General features: G+C 45.7%; 1 protein-coding gene across 1 annotated transcript in view; it reads left to right on the top strand.

Moving 5' to 3' along the window:
- Ccbe1 (collagen and calcium binding EGF domains 1) overlaps positions 1-21,412 on the top strand; it is a 208,793-nt gene extending 187,381 nt beyond the window's left edge. Inside the window, exons 6-11 of the mRNA XM_047526750.1 lie at positions 5,301-5,401; positions 12,336-12,456; positions 16,628-16,767; positions 16,865-16,900; positions 17,824-17,859; positions 19,506-21,412. Of these exons, the coding sequence (XP_047382706.1) occupies positions 5,301-5,401; positions 12,336-12,456; positions 16,628-16,767; positions 16,865-16,900; positions 17,824-17,859; positions 19,506-19,742 (671 nt within the window). The 3' untranslated portion in view covers positions 19,743-21,412. The remainder of the gene's footprint in view (positions 1-5,300; positions 5,402-12,335; positions 12,457-16,627; positions 16,768-16,864; positions 16,901-17,823; positions 17,860-19,505) is intronic.
- The last annotated feature ends 3,089 nt before the right edge of the window (positions 21,413-24,501 follow it).

The following is a 24,501-nucleotide window of genomic DNA, read 5'->3' as shown; positions in this document are numbered from 1 at the left end:
AGACCTCAGATAGCCAGGGACCAGCTGCCTCACAAGGAAAAACTACAAACCAAAATGCTGAGGAGCACCCAGGCTAAGTCATGAGGAAGCCACCATGTGTTAGAAGTCCATGCGAGTAGCTATGGGAGCCACCTCGGCCCTGGGCGATTGGTGATCATGTAAATGAGCGTGGTCATAAAGCAAGGGTAGACAGGTTAATGCAGGAAAAATGTTTACAGGCTGTTCTTGTATTCAAAATTAAAATCACTTCAATTGGTGGTGGGAGGAGCAGGGATATTGATGTCCTTTATTGACGAGAATCTCATGGAAAAATGGGGTGCAGCTTTGTATCCACTGATCTATTAATGTGTGGACCGAGTTGAGAACTAGGTCACAAGAAAGCAGCTTTCTAATTTTTCATTTTAGAATTGGGTTTCCAGCTGTGTTCTGAGCCAGGCGGCTTGGGAGCTGTGGGGTTATGGGCAGCTCCCTCTGGAGAGTGTATTGTCTCTCTGCCTCGTGCTTCCATGCAGGCAGAATCCCCTTTACATGGGCACCGAGGAAGCCTGCAGCAATCCAGTCCAGAACAACAGACACTTGCTGCCGAGTGTCAGGGTAGACATCGATGATCTGGGTGTAAAAATAGTAGGATCTGCTCCCTTCTATGAGAAGTCCCTGTCTGGTGGGGTGGAATGGTCTGCAGTAAGATGGGCCATAACTATCAGCAACCAGAGAGTCCAGATGGGAGTTAGAGACTAGAGTAAGATTTTACATGTGGAGTTGAGTCGTTTTGGTTTGGGGTGATGCCTCTCTCCTGCAGTAACTTCTATCTTCTGCAACCACTGAAGTCCACAGAGATGTCTCTGGGTCAGAGTGCATTGACAAGGTCAGCCTTGGTGACAGGTGTTCACCTGTGCCCCCACTTTAAGCAAGATCCTCTGAGGGTGGGGCAGTCTTATGATGTCTTTGAAATTCGTAGTCATAACTGTGCTAAGTCATTACTGGGACCTCACTCACCTGGTTGATTCCCTGACAAATGCATTGCACTTCTTAAAAAGTTTGCAAACAGATGTTTCAAGGTACAAGAGGTCAAGAATCTTATTTGGGTCATGACCGGTTTGACTTTCATAGCTGAATTGAGTGAAAAATGTGAGCAGCAGTATTAAGAAAAAAATATGTATGCAACTTTTTTGGTACCTTCCCTGGTATTACTCATATTTATAGATATACTTATCTCCATAATGTGTTGCAGCCTTCCCCCACATTGTGTTCTGCAAACTTTGGGGTCCTGTGCAATGTTAATAAGCCTTTCTTCAGGTCTTGTGCTTGGCTGTTTGGGAAAGCATGCACTACTGCATCCTCAATTCAAGTGCACTAAAAGCTCAGATTGCCACTTTTAATTCAAATTAAACCTGCATTTTGCAAATTTATTAAGAAATCTTCAAAATGTCTCATAGGTGATGATGTCTTAAACATTTGGAAAACATGTAATGTCTGAAATCTCAGCTCTGGGACCAAACTCGGTAGGCCATCTGGTGGACTCTCAGGCAAGGGTGGTGGTACAGCACATTGAGCAGCCCAAGTCCAGGGGGAGGTAATTTACTGTAGAGGATCCAGCTGATAGAACAACACAGTGCTCCTTCGTTCCACCATGTGGAGAGACACTTGGTTCCTCTTACAGAGCTTTAAATAGAAGATGTTCTCATGCTAGATCCAGTAAGAACTGTCTGGTGGTTCTGTCATTGGGCCTTATTGTAATAGAGCACATGGCAGAGATTAGGTCGGGGACTTCCCTTCCCTTCCCCTGCTCCTCATCCAAATACAGCAATTTCAAATAATTAGCAGAACAAAAGCAAAAGTCCCTGTAGGGACATCCCTGTCAGCTACATCACACTTCCCCAGCAGCGACCTTATGAAGGTAACTAATCACCACTCAACTCGCCAAATACATGTAGAAAACTGGAGTAGAGGCTTTTTTTTTTTTTTCATTAAGAAAAACTTTCTAACACCAGTGACCAGGAGGATTTGAGGTAGGCTGGCCCTGATGGGATCTGGTAAAATGGGGCGAAAACCGTGCCCTAAAGTCATTTCATTTCTTTGACAACAGTGGTGCTAGGGGATGTTCCTTCATGGAAGTTAGGAGAGACAGTAACAGGGCTGGATCAGTATTTGCTAGCCACGTGAGACTGGCGATCTCTGAGCCTCAGTTTCCTCATCTGTAGATGGGTGTGTCCAATTCCGTGAGTTCTGAGGACCCTTTCACCTTCTGAATATGGCATAAGTAGTAATAGCTCCTGCCAGCTCTGGGATTCCCTGTACAGCCTTCATTCCTTGGTCCTCTAAGCAAGTACTGACACTTGAAAACCTGCCCAGCTTCGATGCCTTTTAAGCAGAGAACTTTCCTTTCAGTATCTTAAAAGACGAGGAACTGCACATGCAGACATTCACCTCGGCAATAAGAGATGTTAGGGGTCGAAAGAGCCCAGCCTCCTGGAAGAGCAGACGCAGCTAAGTGGTTTCATCTGCTTTGGACTAATTACGAAGCCCAGCATTTCATCACCTTTTTTGATGAAGAGAATGTTGAGTTTAAACATGTAATCTAAAATCACCTCTCCTTCTGTTTTAACTTTGTGTTGTCCAGTCTGTAATGTTATAGTCAAGAATTTAAAACTAAACACAGGCAGAAAGTAGGAGGAGGCATGGCCCCCAAATGGCCTCTGATGATTGAAAGGTTGTCACAGACTTGGTGACACAAGCTGTCTGGCTGACAGGCATTCAATCACTTTGATTTTTCTCTTTGAAAATACTGAGCTAGAGCCAGTTTAGTCGCCCCAGGGAGTCAGTATAGCACCATTTGGGAGACAAATTAAGGAAATGTTGGCTCCATAGTAATTAGGTTACTAGTCTTTATTTTTCAGCTTTTGTTTATTTTCTGATAACATAATCATGACCCAAGCCTCACTTATAAAAGTTCAAAGTGTCAGAAACAGCCAGGTGTTTCATGTAACTTTCAAGCTCAGCTAATCCATAGATAAGTGAGTCTCAGCCTTGGAATCACCTGGGGAGCATTAAAACACTGATACTGTAGCTTCATTACCACCCCAGGTGGTTGGAGTACCCAGATTCTGCAGGACTTTTTTCACCCCCACCCCCAGTAACTATAACGTACTGCCAGGGCTGGGCACTACCACCAGAACGCAAAGAGGCACAACTTTTAAAGACAAATGTGTCTTGTTCGCTTGTGGCCCTGCCCATATGGAAGATGCGGGGAATATTCTTTGGCTTTCCCAAGTGTGTTAGGTATTGCCACTATTATGTATTGGAAACGCATTACATTCATTTCCAAGGCTTAGTGTGTACTACCTGCTTAACAGCAGTAAAATTTAGAGCTCTACGCCCCCGTGTGGCTGATCCATAGTATTGCTCCTTTAAAATCTGAAGAAGTTGGAGCAAAATTTCATGACAGGAGCCCTTTCTCTGAGATGCATGACCACAGCATTGAGAGGACTGAAAACATGCAGGAAGAGGATATGAAGGGCCCCACCACACATTCTCTAACGTTGCAGGGAAACATAATAAAATCAATAGCGAGGGCACGTTTTGAGCGCCTGCTGTGGCAAGACAGTGTTCTGTTTCCTTCATGTCTGATTTCATTGACTCCTCACATCAGCCCCAGGTGACAGGTGCTATGCCATTCTACCATTTAAGGAACTGAGGCCTAGAGAAGCCAACTTACCTAACCTAAAAGGTACTAAATTATAGATCCAAGATTTGAATCCTGATCATCTGAGGATCCTACGCCACTTACACCTATGCCATGTGCTTCAATGTCAACAGGAGCTTCGAGTCCTTTGGGTAATGTTAATCTTGATTCTCCATCTTCTGGTAATTATACAAAGGAACAGAAACAGCTCAGGCTTTTCCATGGAAAAGGTTGCCCATCAGAGTTTCCCTCCTGGAACCTGGCTGGCAGATAGCTCTCAAGTATTATCAGTGGAACTTCTAGTAGCAGTCCTGCTTTATGCCTGCCCCACCTCCCAAGGGCCAGGTCTCTGCACACAGCACTCTAGGAGATCTGAAACAAGTTGATTTCTTTGACACTTACTTTCCTTATTGGAGACAGAACTAAAGATAAATCAGTTCTAATACCCCTGATCCAAATGAAATTGATTCTAGAGCCTGGTGGAGATGTTTATCCTATCATGAAGTTGTCTAGTTGCCTGACTACACTGACACTTGGAAAATTCAACGGGGCATGTGAAAATAGAAATGGGAAGACAGGCTTCTAACTTGTTGTTGATGGCCCAGCTCTGCCAACAGGGCTAGCTTCTCGAAAAGTTTAGTCGTAAGTTGTTAAACAGGTGTCTTCGTTTTGCATTTGTAGCACCCCAATCAGGGCCGAATAGCAGATGCTCCATAGATGGATAGGAGGAAAGGAAGGTAGGATGGGTGGCAGAGCACACATGGTTGAAAGATGGGTGGACCAGGTTTTGATGGATGATGGGATAGACAGATGGGATGGTGGGATTGTATAAACGTGCACTTGCTGGTGAAGCCCTGAAGCCTTGGTCACCTTTGGTTGGGCTGGCTGTGGACAGTGGTGGAGTCCTGCGTGAAGAGATGATTCAGGCTCCAGGTCTGTTTAGGCTTGTTGATACAGAAGGATGGCTGAATGATCTCCATCTCTCCCGTTCCGATCATCCACTCCATTGGAAGAGGGACAGTCGGGTAATGACACCTCCAAACTCCCTACTTCCCGGCCATGCTCATCTTACTCCTCTCTTCGGCAAAGTCCTCGTTCCTGTATAGACTTGTTAGGCCCCACTCAACCTGCTGAGCTTCTCTGCAGACCTGGGTTGACTGAGGTGATGAGGGCCAGTTTTGAGTCCCGTGGCCTGAGCTCGGGGATCTCCACAGCCTGTGACACTGGCCCTTTGAGGAAGGTATAAATCGTGTCAAGTTGACAGAACCTGCCTCCAGGGAAGACACTGATAAAGTGCCATTTCAGACATGAAAGGCATGGATGATCAAAGGACCACGGTGCACTTTTTCACATATTTGGGATGCCTGACTAGGAACGGTTGAGCCCAAAGAGTAGCAGGGCCTTTCTCACCCCCTCCTCCTCTCTTCTCCAAGCAGCGTGTGCTGGCAGGGACCTGAGACCTGTGTAACTGTCAGCCTTCACCCCCTGCATGCTCCACTGTGGCTGCGCTGTGACCCCCGCCCCACCCAACCCAGGACTGCCTTCCGGCTGCAGTCTCCCTGGCCTGGGTCTCCTCTGGCCTCCCAGATGGAACTGAGCCTGCCATCTTCTTTCCCAGGGCACGAGAAGTCTGAGAATGCGGTGAAAGCTGAGACTTGCTGTGCCTCCTGCAAGGAGTTCCACCAGATGAAGCAGACGGTGCTGCAGCTGAAGCAAAAGGTACCGGGGCAGGTGGGAGCAGGGCTGGGGGAGGGGAGGGCTGGCCAGGTGAGGCGCAGGAGGCTTGGGGTCAATGAGAAAGCAAACCACCTGTGCTGCGCATTCTCTGTGGTTGATGCTAGGTGGCTGTGGACTCAGTGCTCCCGCTGGGCCCAACAGAACACAAGGCAAAGAATCAAGGAGGTGACTACGTAAGCTGGCAAGATCTGTAGGCATGGCAAAGCGGAAGCTATTTCTTCTTAATGTCTGGGCGTGGCCTGGGTAGGCCTGCGTCATTGACTCTTACGTGTGCTTCAGCAACGGAAAACATCCTTTCTCTAAACTACTGTAAGCAGATGGCTTTCTGCAGTGGTTTTTCACTTTTCAAAAAGTACGGTCTGCCCTTTATGCAGCTCCTTGCACCTGGGAGGCAGGCCTTTGAGACCTCATGTCACCAGGCGTGGAGACTGAGTTCATGAAGGGCTCCATGCATGCTGGATGGGATACCAGGTCTCCTGCCGTGTCATGCTGTCGGCAGGGTCCCCGTGGCAGATCTGGTGACCTGACATCTTGCACACCTGTCCTGGCCCAGAGAGTGCTTGTTGGACCTGAAATCAGTCAGCGTGCTAAATTGTCAGCAACTCCAATTGCTCTTAAGCTGCTAAAATATAAACTGATTTATTTAATTGCTTCCACTCAAGGATCTGAATAGATCAAAGAGGTGCGCATAATCTGTTGAACTTTGGCAACCAGTCCTTCGAAAGGGCAATCGTGAGACAATCTCTCTCCCGTGTTCAGCAAACTTGCGGCTAGCTGCTAATGAGAACCACAGCCACCAGTTAAACAAGCAAGTCAACAGGCTGAGAGTCGCTTTGCAGGTCTCTCATACATTTTTGCTGAATATGACATTGACCTTAGCCAAGGCACCTGTATATTTCTTGTATAATCATGAGCAAAACATAACTCTGACCCTGGGTAGCTTGTGATCTGATAGGAGATCAGGCATGGCACCTCGTATGTCTGCCAGTGTAAACACAGGTGAATAACTAAGTACCACAGAGGTTCCCAGGGGTGTTTGCATTGACGCTGGTATTCACCGAGGGGACTTAAAAGAGGGTGCAGGGAAGAGGTAGGTCGCATCTCATAGGCTGGAGGATGGAGGCGGTTGATCAGTGTCTGAGGCTCACCTTGCAAGGCACAGAGCCACCCTCACTTTCCTTCCCTGGAAATAATCCATGAGCCATAGGGCGGTTCATCCCATTGGAACAGTGCAGCTAAATATCACCAGTTATTCGGAAATTGAGGAGCAGCATCTGGCTTTCCCTTCATTTCTTTATGGTGTGTTGCAGTCAATGAAGGAGAGCTAATAAAAAGAAATCATGTGTCACAATACCTGTAACCCCAAAGATCCTGCTGCTTGCCGTATGAAATCCACTGGGCTGTCTAATACTGCAGTTCACCTATGTGGTGGGCTGGGCTGGCAAGGAACCTTCCTCCCTCAAAGTCTCCCTACGCATGCGTGGGGACAGTTCTGAGCTATGCAGACCCTCAAGGAACACGAGGAGGAGCGATTCATTTTTAAAGGTACCTATTAGAATGTGTTACATTATATAGTTTATAGAGTAGTTTTACATCCAGAATCTCATGTCATTATTACCGTGACCCTGTAAGAAAGATGCCTGTGTTCTCCGAGGTGAGGAAGTGCCCGGAGGCCAGCCCTGAAACCCAGGTCTTCTCACTTCTGTTCCTGGGCTGGTGTTCGGGTCATCAGCTGGTTTTCACATCAGCTGGCTGCTGCAAATGCCATCTGTTCTGTTCACAAAAGAAAGTAGGACAACTGCCCAAATAAACAATGGCGGAGAAGTGGTACCAGGTGTCCTGGACAGTGGCCAAAAGTCCAGCGTGCAGCGGCCTGCACCTGTTGAATTGCACCATGAGAGTGCGGTCAGTAGAATCCTCCTGGGGGTCAAATGCCCTGGGGTCCTCAAGGCTAGATTGTGAAGGGCAGGTGAGGTGGCAACCTGCAGAGCACAAGGAACTTAAAAGACCTGCCATTTTCTTCTTAATGTTTTTAGCTGTAGACGGGCACAATACCGTTATGTTTATGTGGTGCTGAGGATCAAACCCCATGCCTCACATATGCTAGGCAGGCACTCTACCACCAAGCACAACCCCAGCCCAAAGGCCTGTCATTTTCTAAATGAGCAAACGCTAAGCCATAGCATGTAGGCATGGTTGGTAGATTGTTTTATAAAATACAGGAAGTAATATAAAAGTGAGACCACTGGTAACTGGGGTGGGAGAGGACTGGTAAGTGGACTTGAGAGTTTATTGAAAGGGCGCTTGCTTTCTAATCACTTACTAAGATGTGTGTTTCATTTTTGGGGTTTCCATATTCTATGCTTTATTCCCCACCCCCCAATTTTTTTTAGTGGAATGCAGACCCCAGTGCCTCTACCCCTTCAATTTTTTTTCTGTGGCATGGGAAGAAAACAGGTAATTTGGTGAGAAAGGGGTTTTGGGGATAGATAAAATATCTGTCATTTAACTTTTGCATTGGTTTTGGTTCTGTTCAAGCACTGAAGAATGAGAGCCGACAAACCTGGGGTTTTTGTTTTGCTTATTTTTTAAGCTATCTGTATCCCAGCTGCAGGGACAGTTTGATTTGAGGTGGGATGGCTGCAGAGTCCCAGGGAGGGAGACCTGAGGAGGATAGACCAGCCTGGACACAGAGGATCCTGGATTGACTGGACACTGAAGGTCCCTGGTGGCCACTGGGGAGCAGGGAATCTCTTTACTCTTAAACCTGGTAAACTGTGAAGGGAAGAGTGAATGAGGATTCTGGAAGTGTTAATTGAGCACCTACTGTGCCCCACAGTGGTCTGAGAAATGAGAAATATAATGCAGTACGGAATTAAGTCCTGCCTTAAATAAGCATACTGTCCCATGGGGCAAATGGGCCCATAGTGTAAGTCAACCCATAATGGCCAAAGGCAGTGGGCTAGATGGTCAGGCTTGAAGTCAAAATTCACAAGGTTTCAAAAGCCAGCAAATGTGAACATGCCGCTCTGTTGCTCACTCTGGTGCTGCCTTTGATGTCAGGTGCATTTGCAGCTTCCTTGCTACCTCCATCTGCTTGTTCTGTACATAGAGCTTAGCAGTGTCGGGAAGACCAATTCCAATATTAACATGACTACATTTCTTGGCCAAATATCACAGTAACTAAGAGACCGCTTGGTGTGTGGATAGGAGCACAGATTCTGGGAGGCGATGGGCTCTTTTTCCTGCCCCACCATTTGCTAACTGTGAGACCCTGGGTCAGCTACTTAACCCCTCTGTGCCTGAGTGCTATAAAAAGGGGATAACGGTAAGACCTGCTACTTGGGGTTTTTGTGATCAAATGAGTTAATATTTACAAAAGACTTAGTGCCTCCCACCTAGACAGAGCTCTGTAGATGTTTACCAAATCATTAACGTTGGCGTTCCTTACAAAGAGCTTCACAGGCAGCATCTCACCAAGTCACACAATAACTCCAGGAGGTAGATGCTCTATTATGAAGCTAATATGAGATAATTATACTCATAATTCTACCGGTTGGAATCCAGAGGAAACGGAGACTCTGCTTGCGCTGCTACGGCCTTCTTCCTGAACACCCTGCATCCTGCAAGCCTGTCCTCTGCCCGGTTTATGCAGATAGTCGCCTCTGAGACACCAAAGCCTGTGCTTCCCACGGGTCCTGCTGATGCACAGAGGAACTGAAGGGAACAGGAATGTGATTGGTCAGCCTTTCCTGGCTCACCTTGTCAGTCACCGTCACAAAGCAGCAAAGCCAGCCTGCTGGGTGGGGTACCACAGAGCAAATCCCAAGTCTCATCCCCAACCCAGGTTACAAAATTTTTAGTAGGAAGATGTGATTGTCTGGTTCAAAGCTCTGGGGTTTTTTTGTTTGTTTGTTTGGGTTTTTTTTTTTTTTTTTTTTTTTTTAAACCTAGAAGGGTAAGAAAAGTTATCTGAAGTCACACAGCTACTTAGGAATAGCCGGGAGCACAGCCAGGCATGGCATTTCCATTTTGTTAACGACTGTGGCTGGACACTAGCCCAGACGCATTAAAGGCATCACCAGCTTAACCCTTGGGAGCACCCTTGTAGGTGGATATGATGATTCCCTTTTTGAAGGTGAGGAAATCCAAGTTTCGCGGCTTATCCCAAGTCCTGTGGATAAAGTGGCAGGGCTGAGATTTCAACGTGAGTCTGCCTAGTGCCAGGGTCCACTGCTAGAATCTGCATTTCGGTTTCTCATTTGGAAGCAGATAATAAAATTGAACCTGCCTCAGGGCCAGTGTTGGCCCTCCATCCTACAGCTGGAGGAGATTGACTTAGAATCCTCGATCACTGGTTCACTCCAGAACCACAGACACCCACTTGCAGGTTGAAGCCAACTATTGCTGAGATATTGTGACACCAGCAATCTTTTTAATAAACCCCAGATCACAACCATGTCCTAGTGAGGACTCTGAACCATGGGCCCTGATCTGACATTGTGTGAAGCTAACGTACAATCTTGTACAATCAGGTTGTACAGGATTGATTCTTAGTCACTGGATTCCGAGCAACGATCACAGGGGAATTGAATGAGTGGGAGCCCTTTCTTAATCTTTCAAAGGAACACTTGGTCTTCTCCAAGTGTGGAAAAAGACCTTGCGTCTGGAAGGCGGTGGGTAGTCCAGAATCTCTTGGCTGGCAGTCCTACACAGTTGTCCTCGGCCAAGGACAGGGCTCCTACCTCTCTAGGAGTGTATGCTCAGGAGTCCTAAGGATATTGATGAGCCCGTGGAAGACAGTTTTGAAGATTCTTGCAGCTCCTTGCCCCCAGAGCACCCTTGCATCTTGAGCTAACTTCAACCCACTTGAAGCACTCAATTAGGGACCATCCCTGACTTAAATAGGACACCTAGGGAGGCTGGAGTAGGCACAGACCCCATTGACTCCAGGAGAGCCTGGCACCTGCTCTGTGGGGGTGTGGGGAAGATGGGGGAGGAACTACCCTGTCTGCCTCATGGCTCAGTTCCTCCTCCTTGCCAGCAGTAGGGATGTCACCAAGACCCTCTTGAGCTTTCCCATGGCCTTACCTCGTAAGCAAAATCTCAGGTGCTTTGTTAAGGGGATAACAGGGTGTGAGACTAGGGCAGTCACCCTACAAAGGAGCTGGAGGAATTAATTTTCCATGAGATGTGTAAAGGTTGATGCCAAAGTGCAAACCACGTCACCTAATGATACCCGCTTTGCATGATATCATTTCTTCCATGGGCAAGAATATCTGTCTCCATGACTAAGAAGAATCATCGGCTCTAAGGCTGTTTCATGATGACCCCAAACTCAGCAGCTGCCCAGAGGGAGAAGGAGACCATGGCCCCACAAGTTGCTCAGAACTGGGCTTTATAAAGGGAGCGCAGCTTGCACTGAAGGCCAGACCTCCGTGCTCAGACACTGCAGAGACTGAGGACATTCTGAAGTCGGGTGAGAGCTTCCTGGGCTGCATCTGAACTTGAGTGCAGCGTCGGAAGGAGGAGGAAACCTCCGAGGAAGGGAAAAGTGACAAGTGCTGGAAAGCCTCGGGGTTCAGATCAGCATTCAAGTGTGTTCTTTCTTCCCAAAGTTATACTGCAGAGTTGGCATACGTTCCAGAAGAACCTGGCACAACTTGTAATAGAATGCTCTTTGCTGGCGTTGATCCCCACTGGACACGTTTTCCCGGGGCAGTCGGCCACCACCAGCTTGCACTGGGTGTAGGCACCTCTCGAAACCTCACCCAAAGATGGGTTTGGAGCTTCAGAACATGTCAGAGGTTAAAGATGGGATCCGTTGTATGCTTTCATGAACCTGCATTTTCCTCTGAATAGAGGGTCCCAGGCAGGACCTTTTCTAGGAGGACAGGTGCAAGGTGCTTTGGGAAATGGCAGAGACGCTCAGTTTCTACAGAACTCTGGGATACGGAGATGTGCTTCTCCACTGGGCCTCGCCTCTGTGGGCTAGCTGCTTGCAGGATGAGACTAGAACCGCCATTGATGAAGCACTTGCTGTGTTTCAGGTCCTGTGCTCCCAACATGCACTTCCTGACTTCATCAGCTCTGTCTCCTGTTCCACTTTGCCAGGGAAGAAATTGAGTTTCTGTAGCCTTTGTTTTCAGCAAAGTTTTCATGGATCCACAGTTGACCTGACCTCAAGGAGCACAGAGGTCATTCATGCAGCCCTCTGGCCTTTCCCAGAATGAGTCATCACAGTCAGCAGCAAGGTGGATGCCTAGTGTCCTTTGGTCCTAGGCCAGGAATCTACATGCTGTGCTTCTGTCACTCTTCGGTAGATGCAAGTTACCAAGTCCAGTCCACACAGGGTGGGAGGTTAGCCTCCACCTTTGAAGGAAAGCCACAGCAATTGTGGATACATTTTAAACCATGGTAGTCACCATTGCCCATTTGTGCTGAAGTTTGGCCCTGAGTGTGTGGGTGAACCGTCAGGCATATTCTGGTTCCTGGCTCCCAGTGCTGAGTATTCTTTAGGCACACAGACCACCAGAGCCAGTGAACCAAGTATGGAGCCTGGCACATAGTGGATGATCAATTAATAAAAGTAAAAGTCAATTAATAAATTGGAAGTATGAACCACACAGGTTCTGGTCATTGGAGGGGGGCTGTTGATAATGAGTGCTAATCACATCTAAGCAATCAGGTGTCTCTCTAGGTTGATCACTGACCTGCCAAGGGAGCCCATGCAATCTGTTCATATTGGAAGACCCCTAGGCTGAGGAGGAGGAACTCTCAGTCCCTTTGAGCTCAAACTAGTCATGGTTTAAAAAAGAAATCCTGGTGAGGGTTCGCAGCCTCTGCACACAACCCAAGATCTGAGGATCTCTGTGGGGCTGCTGCTTTCTGACCTGGTTTCCTCTCCTCTCTGCAGATTGCACTGCTCCCAAACAGTGCCGCTGAGCTGGGCAAGTATATCACTGGTGACAAGGTGCTGGCCTCCAACGCCTACCTTCCAGGACCTCCTGGCCTGCCTGGGGGCCAGGGCCCTCCTGGTGAGTGTGGAGAAGGGCCCAGGAGGCAGTAGAGTAGCCAGCAGAGGCCTCCTGGGAGCTCAGTTTAGCTCATGCATCACAGGGAAGCGGAGCAGGTGTCCAGGGAGCTGACACAGGCCTGTGTGAACAGAGGGCCTTGGGAGACGGCTCGTCAGCCTGAGAAGCCCTCAGAACTATGGTCATTTGGGAGGAAAAGGCGATTGTCCTGAGATTGGTAAAGATTCCTAAAGATCATTTTAGGAGCAAATGAAGACTAATTTTGAACTTTACTGAGGAAAAAAAATTTCTAACATACAAAGATAGAATGGTATAATCATTGGGTTCTGCCCTCTTGTGGCCAGCCTCATTTCCCCCGTCCCCTAAGTCTCTTCACCTTCCCACGTTATTTAAGTCTACTGTTATACCCATCTGTGTATTTCTCCATTTAAGTGGACTTTAAGATATATTCAGTAAAATGCACTCAAGTTATAACTAGGTGAGTTTTGAAAAACTTGGTTATACCCTTATACCTGGGCTCTAATCCATATCAAGATATAGGACAATTCTGTCATTCCAGAAAGTTCCCTCAAGACCAATTGCAGTCGGTATACTCCCCAGTTCAGGGTATCCCACTGACCTGCTTTCCTCCAATGCGGTTTGGCCTGTTCTGGGACTGCATGTCAGGGGAATCTTTGAACTTGTGTTCTTGTCTGGTTTCTTTCACTCGGCGTACAGTTTTGGAGATTTTCCCTTATTTGAAGGAAATTCAAAATGTCCTATCATTGCATCAGGAAATACACAATGAAAGTTTTAGTGTTTTCTATTTTATGAGGCCATCCAGAGACAGATCAAGAGATTTTCTTTCTCACCAGTAAAGGAAATTTTGTGTTAGGAAATTATTTAAACAATTAACTGTCCTATGCCTGGTCATCATTGCTTAATAGGGTGCTTGGTGTTAGGAATGATCTCCTGATATTCTAATTAGGAGGACAAGAGATACACAGTGCGTACAAGATGAGTAAGAGGAGTATCCACATGCAATGAAGTAGGAACATGGGTGCTTCCTGCCATGGTAGCTCAAAGTAAGGAGAGACCACCGTAGCCCAGAGTGATCTGGAGCTTGAGGGATTTGAGTGTGCATAGAAGATGGGTAGAAATTGACCAAGCAGAAGGGACATTGGGAAGTTTTAGGTTGGAAAGTCAGCAAGAACCTGCTCAGTTAATCCCAAAGGATTTGTGTGTTTTCTCTCTACTTAGGTCTTAATCTTCTGGTTTCTGTCACACAGTCTCCATCTCAGGCCTCCATCTGTGCAGAGCAGGACTTAAGTTTGTCCTCTTGTTCATTCCCTTTGCCTGAGGTTCTCCAGGTCATGGCAGAGTTCCAGGCTCTTGCCTGGCTTCCCGGGAGGAAGTTCATTCCCATGTCAGTCTACATAGCATTGTGAGCAGGACAGAGATTGGCTGGCAGTTTTCTTAATAAATGACTTACTAGCTTTACTCTCTGATTCTGCCATCTGGTTTTGAGCTGTCCAGGGTCCTTGATGGAGCAGAGTGATGGAGGATGAGTGAGCTTTTGCAATAGACCAGAAGAACTGCATGGAGCTTTTACCATGAAAAATTTCTCAATTTTACTTCCAGTGTTTGTGATGCTCTTTATTGGATGTATTAGGACAGCTAGGAAGCTAATGTGATTTAAAGGAAGGGCCAGTCTTTCCTGGAGCACCAACACAGGGCAGCACGCTGGGTTGGAATCCTTTGGCTTTGGTGATAAGGGGTTGACTGCTGCTCTCTGGCCCCCACTGTTATATAAGGTGCTCCCATTTGCATATCTAGACCTCACATCTTAAAGGTACTTGACATACAGTGATCTTGAAATTGACTGATTGTATAAATTCAGGTAAAATATTACCTGTAGCCTGTCTTGCTATTGAAGGTAAAATAGAGGAGTGATATGGCCCCCTTCCCAAATAAACACTCAGGGTGTACCTGGAGCCAGCCTTGAGAGCTGGGACATGAGATGTGTTTGGATGGAAAGTTGACTGCCTTCCCTTTGCCTTAATTTTTTTGTGAACTAGATAAAACTTCCCCCAAATATGAACACTCTGAAGTCTTTGTTTTATTTTCCAGAGCCTGGAAATTATTCCATGCTGTCACTGTACACTGTCACAGGATCTAGGCAGGTAGCATAGATGAAGAGGGCCAGATCTGAAGAGAGCCTGGGTAGTGAAGAGATCTGAACTAGACAGTGAGAGTAGCCCCTTAGAAGTGATAGTCAGTTGTGCCAAAAGCTGAATATGGTCCAGGTTTTGATTCTTCCTGTTTCAAACTAAAGAAATCCATGTTTTTATATGAAATCTCGAAATTTAAAAATATTAGAAGTGTTCAGAAGTAATAGCATATAGAAAAACTGTGTGCACATATACATTATATACATACATGATATATGCACACATTGCACTAAAGTATAACAGTGTGCAGTGAGGCAAGCAGTTAAATTCTCTTACAGTGAGAGAGCATTAAGGTGTTTTTGGAGGTCCATGCTACAGTGAGTTTGAACTTTACACGAAAGGGAGTCAGTGTACATTTTCCTTCTCAGACATCAAGGACACGTTTGCTTTTTACTTCCTCTGTTTCATTTTGGATAACTTCTGTTGATGTAACTAAGTTTCCTGGTTCTTTTCTCAGCTGTGACTAGCCTACTAAGTCCATCCAAAAAAATTCTCATCTTGAATATTGTGTTATTTCCATTTGACCATTTTTCCCTCTCACTTCTGTCTTTTCCACTGTCCTCTTTGACAGATAATCATTGTTATTTTAAAGTCCCTGATGATCCCACATCTAGGTCACCTCTGAGTCTGGTTCTGCTGATTGTTTTGTCGATTGGCAATGCCTTGTTTTGCTTTTGCTTTTTTTAAATGTACCTTAACATTACTGATGGGATGCTGAACATAGTTTGTAAGGGAAGAGTAGAGACTGCTACCTAGTAATTACCTCTTCTGCCTGACACCCTCTTGTCAGGTTGCTGGTGGGGAGTTGAGTCGATCTAACGAGTAATCGAGCTGGGGTTCGTTTTGTTGTCATTCTAGTTATCCTCAGTGTTTTTCCTCCTTCAAGTTGTTCAGTTCCTCCCAGGGTGGGATAGTGTTCCCTTGTGCTTAGTGGGAGCTGAGGATGCCGCTGGGTTTCTCTCAGTGTTTGTACCCTTCTCAACACCCTCCAGTGGGAGACCTCTCGGGCTTACTACATTCCATGCTAGAGTTGTAGGAAGAGAGCACATCTTCAGTTCTCTGGTTTCACCTGCAATCTTGAGCTTGGCCTGTGCCGCTGAGCCTGGAGCTGAGATGATCTTCGCCACACTCATCCCCAGTGTGCCTCTGGTGGGAGCAGACCTTGCACAGGAAAGCTCTTTCTGCCCCTCCCTCAGGAGCAGTGGGTGTCTGTCCAGGGTTGGCTGTCCCACCTCAGTGTCTTGAGGCTTTTGCTCAAAGTGTTGAAAGTGGGGAAGTCACACAGTAGGACTTATTTTAGGAATAAAATCCTTATAAAATCCATAAAGAATGGATGAAAAGTGAACAAGACTGGTGGAAAGTAGAGGGAGCTTAGCTGTGAAGACAAAGTTGAGGCAAATACAAAAAGGCAAAGGCCTAACAGATGAGTTGTAGTGCTTACTACGCATGAGACACTATGCATAGTAGAGTGTGTGTACCTAAAATCTCATTAGTAAATAAGATTTCTATGAAGAGGATTTCTTTAGAGATGAGAAAGTAAGTTTCAAAGAGTTCAGGCAACTTGAGGATTCGGTATAGGACTCTCTGATGGCAAGACCTGTACCTGCAACTACTGTCCAGTGTTGGTGGCCATTACCCTGTGTGATGGAGCACAGACTGTTAAAGAGGTAAACTGGGTAGGAGCAGGTCACTGATTGGGTAAGGAGGGTGTGGAAACAGAGAGCTATTCTAGGAAAACTCTGGGGTTTCTGGTATAAGTGGATGGGTGACTGGTGGCCCATAAAAAGGGGAAGATAGGGAGGTCACTTTCAATCATGTTAAGTTTAAAATTCCCATGGGGCACCTTAGTGGGCGTGTGAGAAGGCAAAGAGAAATGGCTGAAGTCAGGGCTCCTGAACACACTCTTCAGCCAGAGCCCCTAGTCCTCCAAGGCTGAGTGCTAATGAGGTGTTCTTTGATTACAGGTTCACCAGGACCAAAGGGGAGCCCAGGCTTTCCTGGTGTGCCAGGCCCTCCTGGGCAGCCCGGCCCACGGGGCTCAATGGGACCTATGGGACCGTCTCCTGATTTGTCCCACATTAAGCAAGGCCGGAGGGGTCCTGTGGTCAGTATCTTATCAGCGATTCACTTGGTGTTGGGGAGAGGGTACATTTTTGCCCCATACTCTTTCCTCCTGTTAAACCATATGCTGTGTCTCGTAGGGTCCTCCAGGTGCACCAGGAAGAGACGGCTCTAAGGTAAGTCCTCTGAGTGGTCCTTACAAGCTGGAGCGCTCTGCTCCGCCTACTGCACAGGTATCAGTAAAGCTCAGCAGGCTCTGTTTACCTCCTCACGGAGCAGATGGCAAAGTTGACCCACAGGTATACAGGTTGAGCATTCCAAACCTCAATTCCAAAATGCTCCAAAATCTGAAACTTCTTGAGCACTGACAAAATGCTGCAGAAATTCTGAACTTGGGTATTAGATTTTCAGATTAGGAATGTTCAACCAGTAAAGTCTGCAAATATTCCAAAATCTGAAAAATTCCATAACGGGAAATTCTTGTGATCCCAAGCATTTCAGATAAGGGATACTCAATCGGTACTTTTCCCCCAAAGGTGAGAACTAAATCTCAGAAGCAGTTTTCTTAACATGTAGAACTGACCCTAAAAGCAAGAACAACCAGCAACACCACTTCTAGGAAAAATGCCCCTTGTATATTTCAAACAAGCCTCATTTGTGATCATTACATGTGTTTTTCTCATTAACCATGATTTTTTAGGATTTTTTTGTGGGTTCCCATTTCTTTAGATGTTTAGGTCAATAACAGGAGTTCCATTCTGTGTAGGTGGGTGGCTTCACTTTTGAGTCATTTCATAAAGAAGTGGTGTGCATTACTGGAGTTTGTACTCCATGCACTGCTTTGAAATACGTCATTCCTTTTGACAGATCTGATTTGAAAATATATGACTTTGGGGGGAATCAGCATGAGTGATGCTTGACCCAAGAAGTTCTGTTCAAATAAGTGATCCCAAGTCTGGCTTGAAGCCTCCATTTGAAAGTTTCCAGTAGAAAACATTTGTTTCATGCAGGAAGATAATTATGGATGATGGATGTCTAAATAGTGAGGTGGTGGCATTCATGTGGTCCAGAATGCTAACTCTGGCCTTTCTGCTTTTAGGGGGAGAGAGGAGCACCTGGGCCCAGGGGATCTCCAGTAAGTGGCACTTCCTGTTTGTCCTGCTTCCCCAGTGGGAATGTTCTCAAGGATGTGGCTCTTTCTTAAACGTCTATATGTATGTCTTAATAGCAAAGGCCTACCTCAGCTGTCACTAGGTCTGCCTGAGCAGGCCTCTGGTTAGACCAGGAAGCCTTTAGCACATGGTTTCTTTTTTAAATTTTCTTTCTGTCATTACTTTTTCTTTTATTGTGGCTAATCTTCATGTGGAATATCGTGTCTTAAGCCCATGATGCCATGAGTCTGTGTTCAAGTATGTTATAAAATATTTGAAAGGACTCGGATAAAAATCCATGGGCTGTCCTAACTTAGAACACTTGAGGATAAAGCCAGTGCTACATTCTAGCAGATCAAATGACAGCCCCCTCCAAAACCTGCAAAGACGAGGCTATACTTGAGACATGAGAAGAAATTAGCCACATTACTTGTGTAGTGTCTGGGAAACGCGAAGATTAGTAATAACCAAAAGTAGAGGAAATGTGAGCAGGCTCACTGCTTCTGAAGAAGTCCGTGTCATTTCTGAAGAAAGACCAAGCCCGGTGGCCACAGAGGTAGGAGGTCTAGCGCCTTCTTGGCTCTTCCACCTGTTAGCATTCTGACCACAAGCACATCACGTAACATCTCAGGTATCCCCTTCCTCACCTGTGTGGTGCCGGTAGTGGGGTTCGGTCTGCCACATGCCAAATGGTTATTTTGAGGGTTGGGTGATACTGAAGTCCAAGTGCTTTGCAGTGTACGGTCTGCTGCTGAGCTGCCATCTGCAGTCACAACTGCCATGGGGCAGGGGTGGGGGTGCATAAATAACAAGCTTACCTTTAAGTTTATGATAGGCCCAGAATATGCATGTTTGTACGCTTTTTTATCTTGCCTCATTCATAGCACTACATGGAAATTAAGGTATAATGTTCTATAATGATAAAAGATATTTAACAAATAGAAAAATTGGGAAGCTTTGTTTTGGCCTTTCCTAGTCAATGAGGAATTGGTATGTTTATAGGCTCAACTTCATTTAGTTTGGAGTCAGTCATCTTATAAAAATCTTAATGATTTCATGTTTAATGAATGATAGGTAAAATTTTTTGAACTTTTATTATGCACTAAACCCTTCATTAAGTCATTTAAATCTGTACCTTTGAACCCCCTGAAAACCTGTGAAATTAGGACAATTATTTTACAGCTGGGGAACACAGAAACCCAGAGAAATCAAGTAATTTGCCCATGACCCCACAGCTCGCAAGGGGCAGAGCTGGAATTCAAGCCCAACAGAATCCCAACCTCTTAACTGCTACTCACTCTCGTACCTTCATGTGTTTCCCGAATTTCTTTGGAAAATCACCTAAGAAGGTTATTCTTACGTTCTTTCATCTACCAGATTGGGTATCGGCTGGACTTAAGAGGGAGGAGAGATGAATATGTCACCCGCACTCATTGGTGAGATGGGGATCAGAAGATGATCCCCAGGATCCCAGGCTACCCTTGAAGGCTTTACACCCACTCCACTGGGGGCCCAGCGTTACCCAGAAGGTAGTTGCCAGCAAGCGACAGGCCTAGCAGATCAGGGAGCCACAGGGGTCACCACTCATGTCTATCGTAAATTGCAGCTGTGATTCCTCCCACCTGCACAGGGACCCCCAGGGTCTTTTGACTTCCTGCTGCTTATGTTGGCTGACATCCGCAATGACATCACTGAGCTGCAGGAAAAGGTGTTCGGGCACCGGACTCACTCTTCAGCAGAGGAGTTCCCTTTACCTCAGGAATTTTCCAGCTACCCAGAGAGCATGGACTTTGGCTCTGGAGATGACTATCCAAAGAGAACTGATGAGGCAGGAGACCTGGACGCCCCCAGAGACTTTCATCCATAGCACATCCCACATCATCGCCCCGACGGAAGACAGCAATGAAGAAAAAAACCACTGGAGATCTTGGGAGGGTATTATCAACTTCTTTACTCTTGTGCTGCCTTTTCTCTACTCTTCCAAACACTATTGTCAGAGTGCCCCACTGGAGCTGCTAGAGACAGGAGGGAAGAAGTGATGGATTTACATGCTATTCAATCAGAGTCAACATGGTGGTCTACATTGGTACTTTTCTTTGAAATTTCAGGAACATTTGGGTTTCCAAGTTAACTACTTTCCTAGCTGGGAAAAGCACCCTAAAATTGGGCAGAATAGTAAAAGGGGAAAATGGCAGGGTGAGCTTTAAGAGAATGTGAGACTACTTTAAAAAAAAAAAATTGTGTTCAAAATACATTAGACCATTCTTCCTCTAGTATCAAAATTAGGACTCTTCATTCAAAAGCGGTGGGGAGGACAGTCATGTAGATTTACCTTAGTGGATATTTCTTTTTCCTCATCTTTCTAATAGATTTTATTCTATCCTGTTATCCAACTTCATTTCCCAAATTTGATTATAGAAAGAGATTAAGGAGTGGAGATTAGAGAAGATAGAGAAGAATTACTCATAGATTGCCACATTTTAAAATTTAAATATGAATAAGCACATGCCATGCTCATCTATAAATATCCTACCAGCAGAAAGTTATTTAACCATAGGAATAAATCCTCTTTTCCAAAAACAGAATGAAATGCCCTGATTCACAATGGAACAGTGAGCTCCTGGATCGCTAGAACATTTTAAGCTCTTTGTCAAAAGAGTGATCCAGCTCCATAAACCACAGCTTATTTATGAAATGAGGTGACCAGATACCCTCAGGTGCCATCAGATTGTGATCCAGGCTGAATCAATGTACAATGGGGCTCAAGGCTGGAAGGTCATCACTGGGGTAGGTTGTTGGCAAAGGGACAGGGACCCCACTGAAGCTAATGCAGAAGGTAGATGGACTTTTCTTGGGCTTTCTCTGGTGGCAGGAGGCCCTGCTCCATCCTGACAGCACAGGGGCCTTTCGGTGTCAGTGGGCAGCTTACAGGTTTCCGGAGATGGGCTCTCTCGTGGGACACACGGAATGGCTCCTTAGCTACCTATTCAGGAGAACTTTGCCCTTCTATGGAGCTTCACATGATCAGACTGGCAAGTTTGTCCACATCGGCCTCTCCCACTTGCTGTCCTAAGTGTCCCCTTGCATTTGCTTCTGAGCAGTTTGTATTGAGCTTTTGTCCCTCTCGTAGCCTACGACTTTTACCTCTGTGGTCGGGACATCTTGTTGGGAGAAAGTCAAAGTCCCCGGCTGCTCGTGGCTTGTGCCGTTTTTCAGTCATCTTCCTGGAGAATGGCAGGAAGGGGCTCTGCCTGCAGATCTCAGGTAGCGCCAGTCTTCCTTCCCTCCTCGCCACCGTGTTAGGAATTAGGATCACCACAAGTGGCTGACTCTTTTCAAACGCTCGGTTCCACTGTTTGCCAAATCCTGTGACTGTCCACTAGCATTTTAAAGGTGAAGGCAAATGCATGAAGATGATACCGCCGTTTACCAGTGACGAGTTCTGCTCCTTCTAATGTTGAAGATTGAACGCTAGAGAAGCACACCAAGGCAAGCATATTAAGCAGGTTTTATTTAAAGGTAATAATACAGTCTTCTCCCGGCAGGAAGAAGGGGGCCATGGCTGATGTTCTAAAGTCCCAAGAAGTGAGCGCACCCTAAATCTTTTATAGGTTAAAGTCTCTTTTGCTCTCTAGTTCTCTCCCCCCTTATCTCTCCTTCCTGCCTAGTGACTAGGCCTGGTTTTGCATTAAGTGAGAAGCCATGGGCAGGGGGAGAGCCAAGGTGATTCAGGCAGGTAAGGGCCCAGGGGGCATTAATTAGCAGCTCCTTGCTTGCAGTCCTTGATAAAGGCAGGTAAATTTGGTAATCAGTGGGCTCTGGAGATCCTTGACATTCCATTCTTCCAGGGGCAGTCTCCAACTTCCAGAGGCAGATGGCTTCATGGCTTCATTTCCTCGATTTGACCTGATCCCCTATTTCTACACTAACTACCTGTCCTTAATTCTGGCTTCAAAGAGAGGAACTGCCTGCTGTTGAGTCCTACCTGGGATATGTTTAAAGTTTGTTTGTGCAACCACGTTTAAAGGGTGTAGTTTAAGGATCTAAGAACTGTCCAGTGAAAACTATGCACAGGTCCATCTTTACTTTAAAAAAAAAAAAAAAGGATTTGGGGACTAGGGATGTAGCTCAGTAATAGAGTGCTTACCTAGAATGCCCCGAGTTTAAGCCCCAGCATTTTATTAACTTTGCTGCTTTTTTGACAGCAAAATGTGTTTAGAAATGTAATCTTTATTGTCAAATGCTAATAAAATGCAACAGAGTATTTAGCCAGGAATGAGGGTAATATATTAAGAGAATGAGCTGAAAATCTTAAGGTCTGGGATTTGTGAAACTATTCAGGATGATCTCCAGCAAAACACAATAGCCTGTTTTCTATAATCTTGATGGGCTAGACCAGGTCAACTTAGAAAATCAATAATCCTCGGTTTCAAAACTTGGACGTTATAAAACTAAATATGTATGCTGTACCCAAATTGTTTCTTAAAGATAAGACATCATAAGGCATTGTTGTTTCTAATGTCTTTTAGTTACGGATTTTAAAAAGTTTCACTAAGACTTCAAAGTCAAATAGAAAGGCTATTTTGGGGTGGGGGGAGATAAGAATTTGCTTCAGTTTTATTAAATTACTTCATGTTCCATGGGAAGAGGAGATCTTCATACACCTCCTTGACCCTTTAATACGAGTGTTGCTGTCGATTTTTTTTTTTTCCATCATAATTAAGGATTTAAAGTGGAGCTATTTCATGTGTTCCCTGCTTTTGGAAAGCAATGGGAATTTTAAATATCTGTTGAAACAGTATAAGGGCTTGCCTTTTAGTTAAGGAAAATCCCCTCCCTTCCCAGTTCCAGAGGGAGAAATAAGTTTTCTTATGCCAAAAAGGAGTGGGGCACAAAGATGTTGCTGTCTTTTCTCACCTCCTGTGTTGACCTCGACACCTGCCACAGAGTTAACCAACTAGAGTCAGGTCTACTGTATGAATTTGGGTGTGTCCATAGCCTGACAGGTAAATGGATGTTGATGGGCATGGGATGGGGAGGGACAAGTCTAACCCGACCAGGTACACATGCAGAGCACCATGGTTGCTCAGCTTCCCTTTCATAACCACCTTGGCCCTGGGGTCACCACTGCCAGGCATGCAGGGAGCAGCTGGACCACAGCCAGGCACCGCTCTCCATCGCATCTGGGGCGTCCCTCCTCTCCCTCTGCCCATTCAAGCTGCCCACAAAGACAGGCTCAGCAGCCTCATTCTACATGCTTCTCTTCCAGGCAGCCTTCCTGAAAAGGAAAGTTATTTGTTGAAGTCTAGGCCAAACAATTAGTAGAATAAAGATGTCTGAAGTTATTCATCATAAATTCAGGGAAATTGATGAAATTTTTCCTGGCGTAGTCAGCATGTATGTTTCACAACAAATCAAAAAATAGTTTCCCATTTGGAAAAGTAACCATGATTGTTAAAGCATAAAATCATGGGCTTTAGATGATCCTTCTGCAAATGTTTCCACTTTAGAGAAATCATAGGAAAGTACCCATTTACTACACATCCCTCAGGGACCTTGGCCTTCTTTTTTGTTAGATTACCAAAGCAAGTACCCCAAGGAATCCCATGTGTGTTGTGAGTTCGTTTTTATTTCCCAGTGACCAGTCATATATACTTAAGTAGCTCTGTTCATTATTTATATCAGGCCATGTAACAGTCAAGTGAATATTCAAACAATTATGGATGTGATACTATGAAGTATTTTGTATGATTGTATATACTTAATAAAACAAAGTTATTTTTCTTATGTGGCTCTACTGTGATTTGTCCTGAAATTCAGTTCTGTGAAAGGGGTCATTCTTTTACCAGTGAATACAGGAAGATGGAGAGGTACATTGCTCAAAAGCTGGAATCTGAACTCCTGGGGTCTGGGTGTAATCTAAGTCTAAACCAAGGTCTGAAAGCCCAGGTTCCATTGAATCTGGGTGTCAGAGGCCCATTCCTGAGTGGTGTAGGTCATCTGGATTCTCCTGGGTGGGATTTTCCGAACAACTCTGAGAGATCATTGGGGTGCCTTAGGGCTTCCGAAAGGGAGGCCTGAGCACTGGTGACAAACACATCAGGGTTTGCCAAAGGACACACACAATAGCACTGACTGAGCTTTATTTTAAGAAACTGGCTCATGGGTAGAGGCTGGAAAATCTAAAATCTGAAGGGTAAGAGAGCAGGCGAAAGACCCAGGGAAGAATTGATGCCATAGTTCAAGTCCACAGATAGTTGACTGGCAGAATTCCTTCTCCTTGTTGCTGAAGGATGGAACCCAAGACCTCATGCATTGCAGGCAAACACACCACCACGGAGCCACACCCCCAGCCCTCAATTTCCTCTTTCTCAAGGGAAGTCAGTCTGTCTACAAAGGCCTTCAAATGATTGAATTAGGCCCACCCACATTATGGAGGGTGCTCTGTTTAAAGTCTACTTGATATAAAATGTAAGTCTTAGGGTTGTAGCTCAGAGTACTCATCTAGTATGTGTGTGAGGCTGTGGTTCCATCCCCATCACTGGAAAGAAACAAAACCCCCATCAATCTCATCTAAGAAACTCACAGAAATACCTAGAATGTTTGACCAAATGTGTGAATACTAT

Source organism: Sciurus carolinensis, chromosome 15 (assembly GCF_902686445.1).
Source record: "Sciurus carolinensis chromosome 15, mSciCar1.2, whole genome shotgun sequence".
Taxonomy (NCBI): domain Eukaryota; kingdom Metazoa; phylum Chordata; class Mammalia; order Rodentia; family Sciuridae; genus Sciurus; species Sciurus carolinensis.
This window is presented reverse-complemented; position numbering and strand designations above follow the sequence as displayed.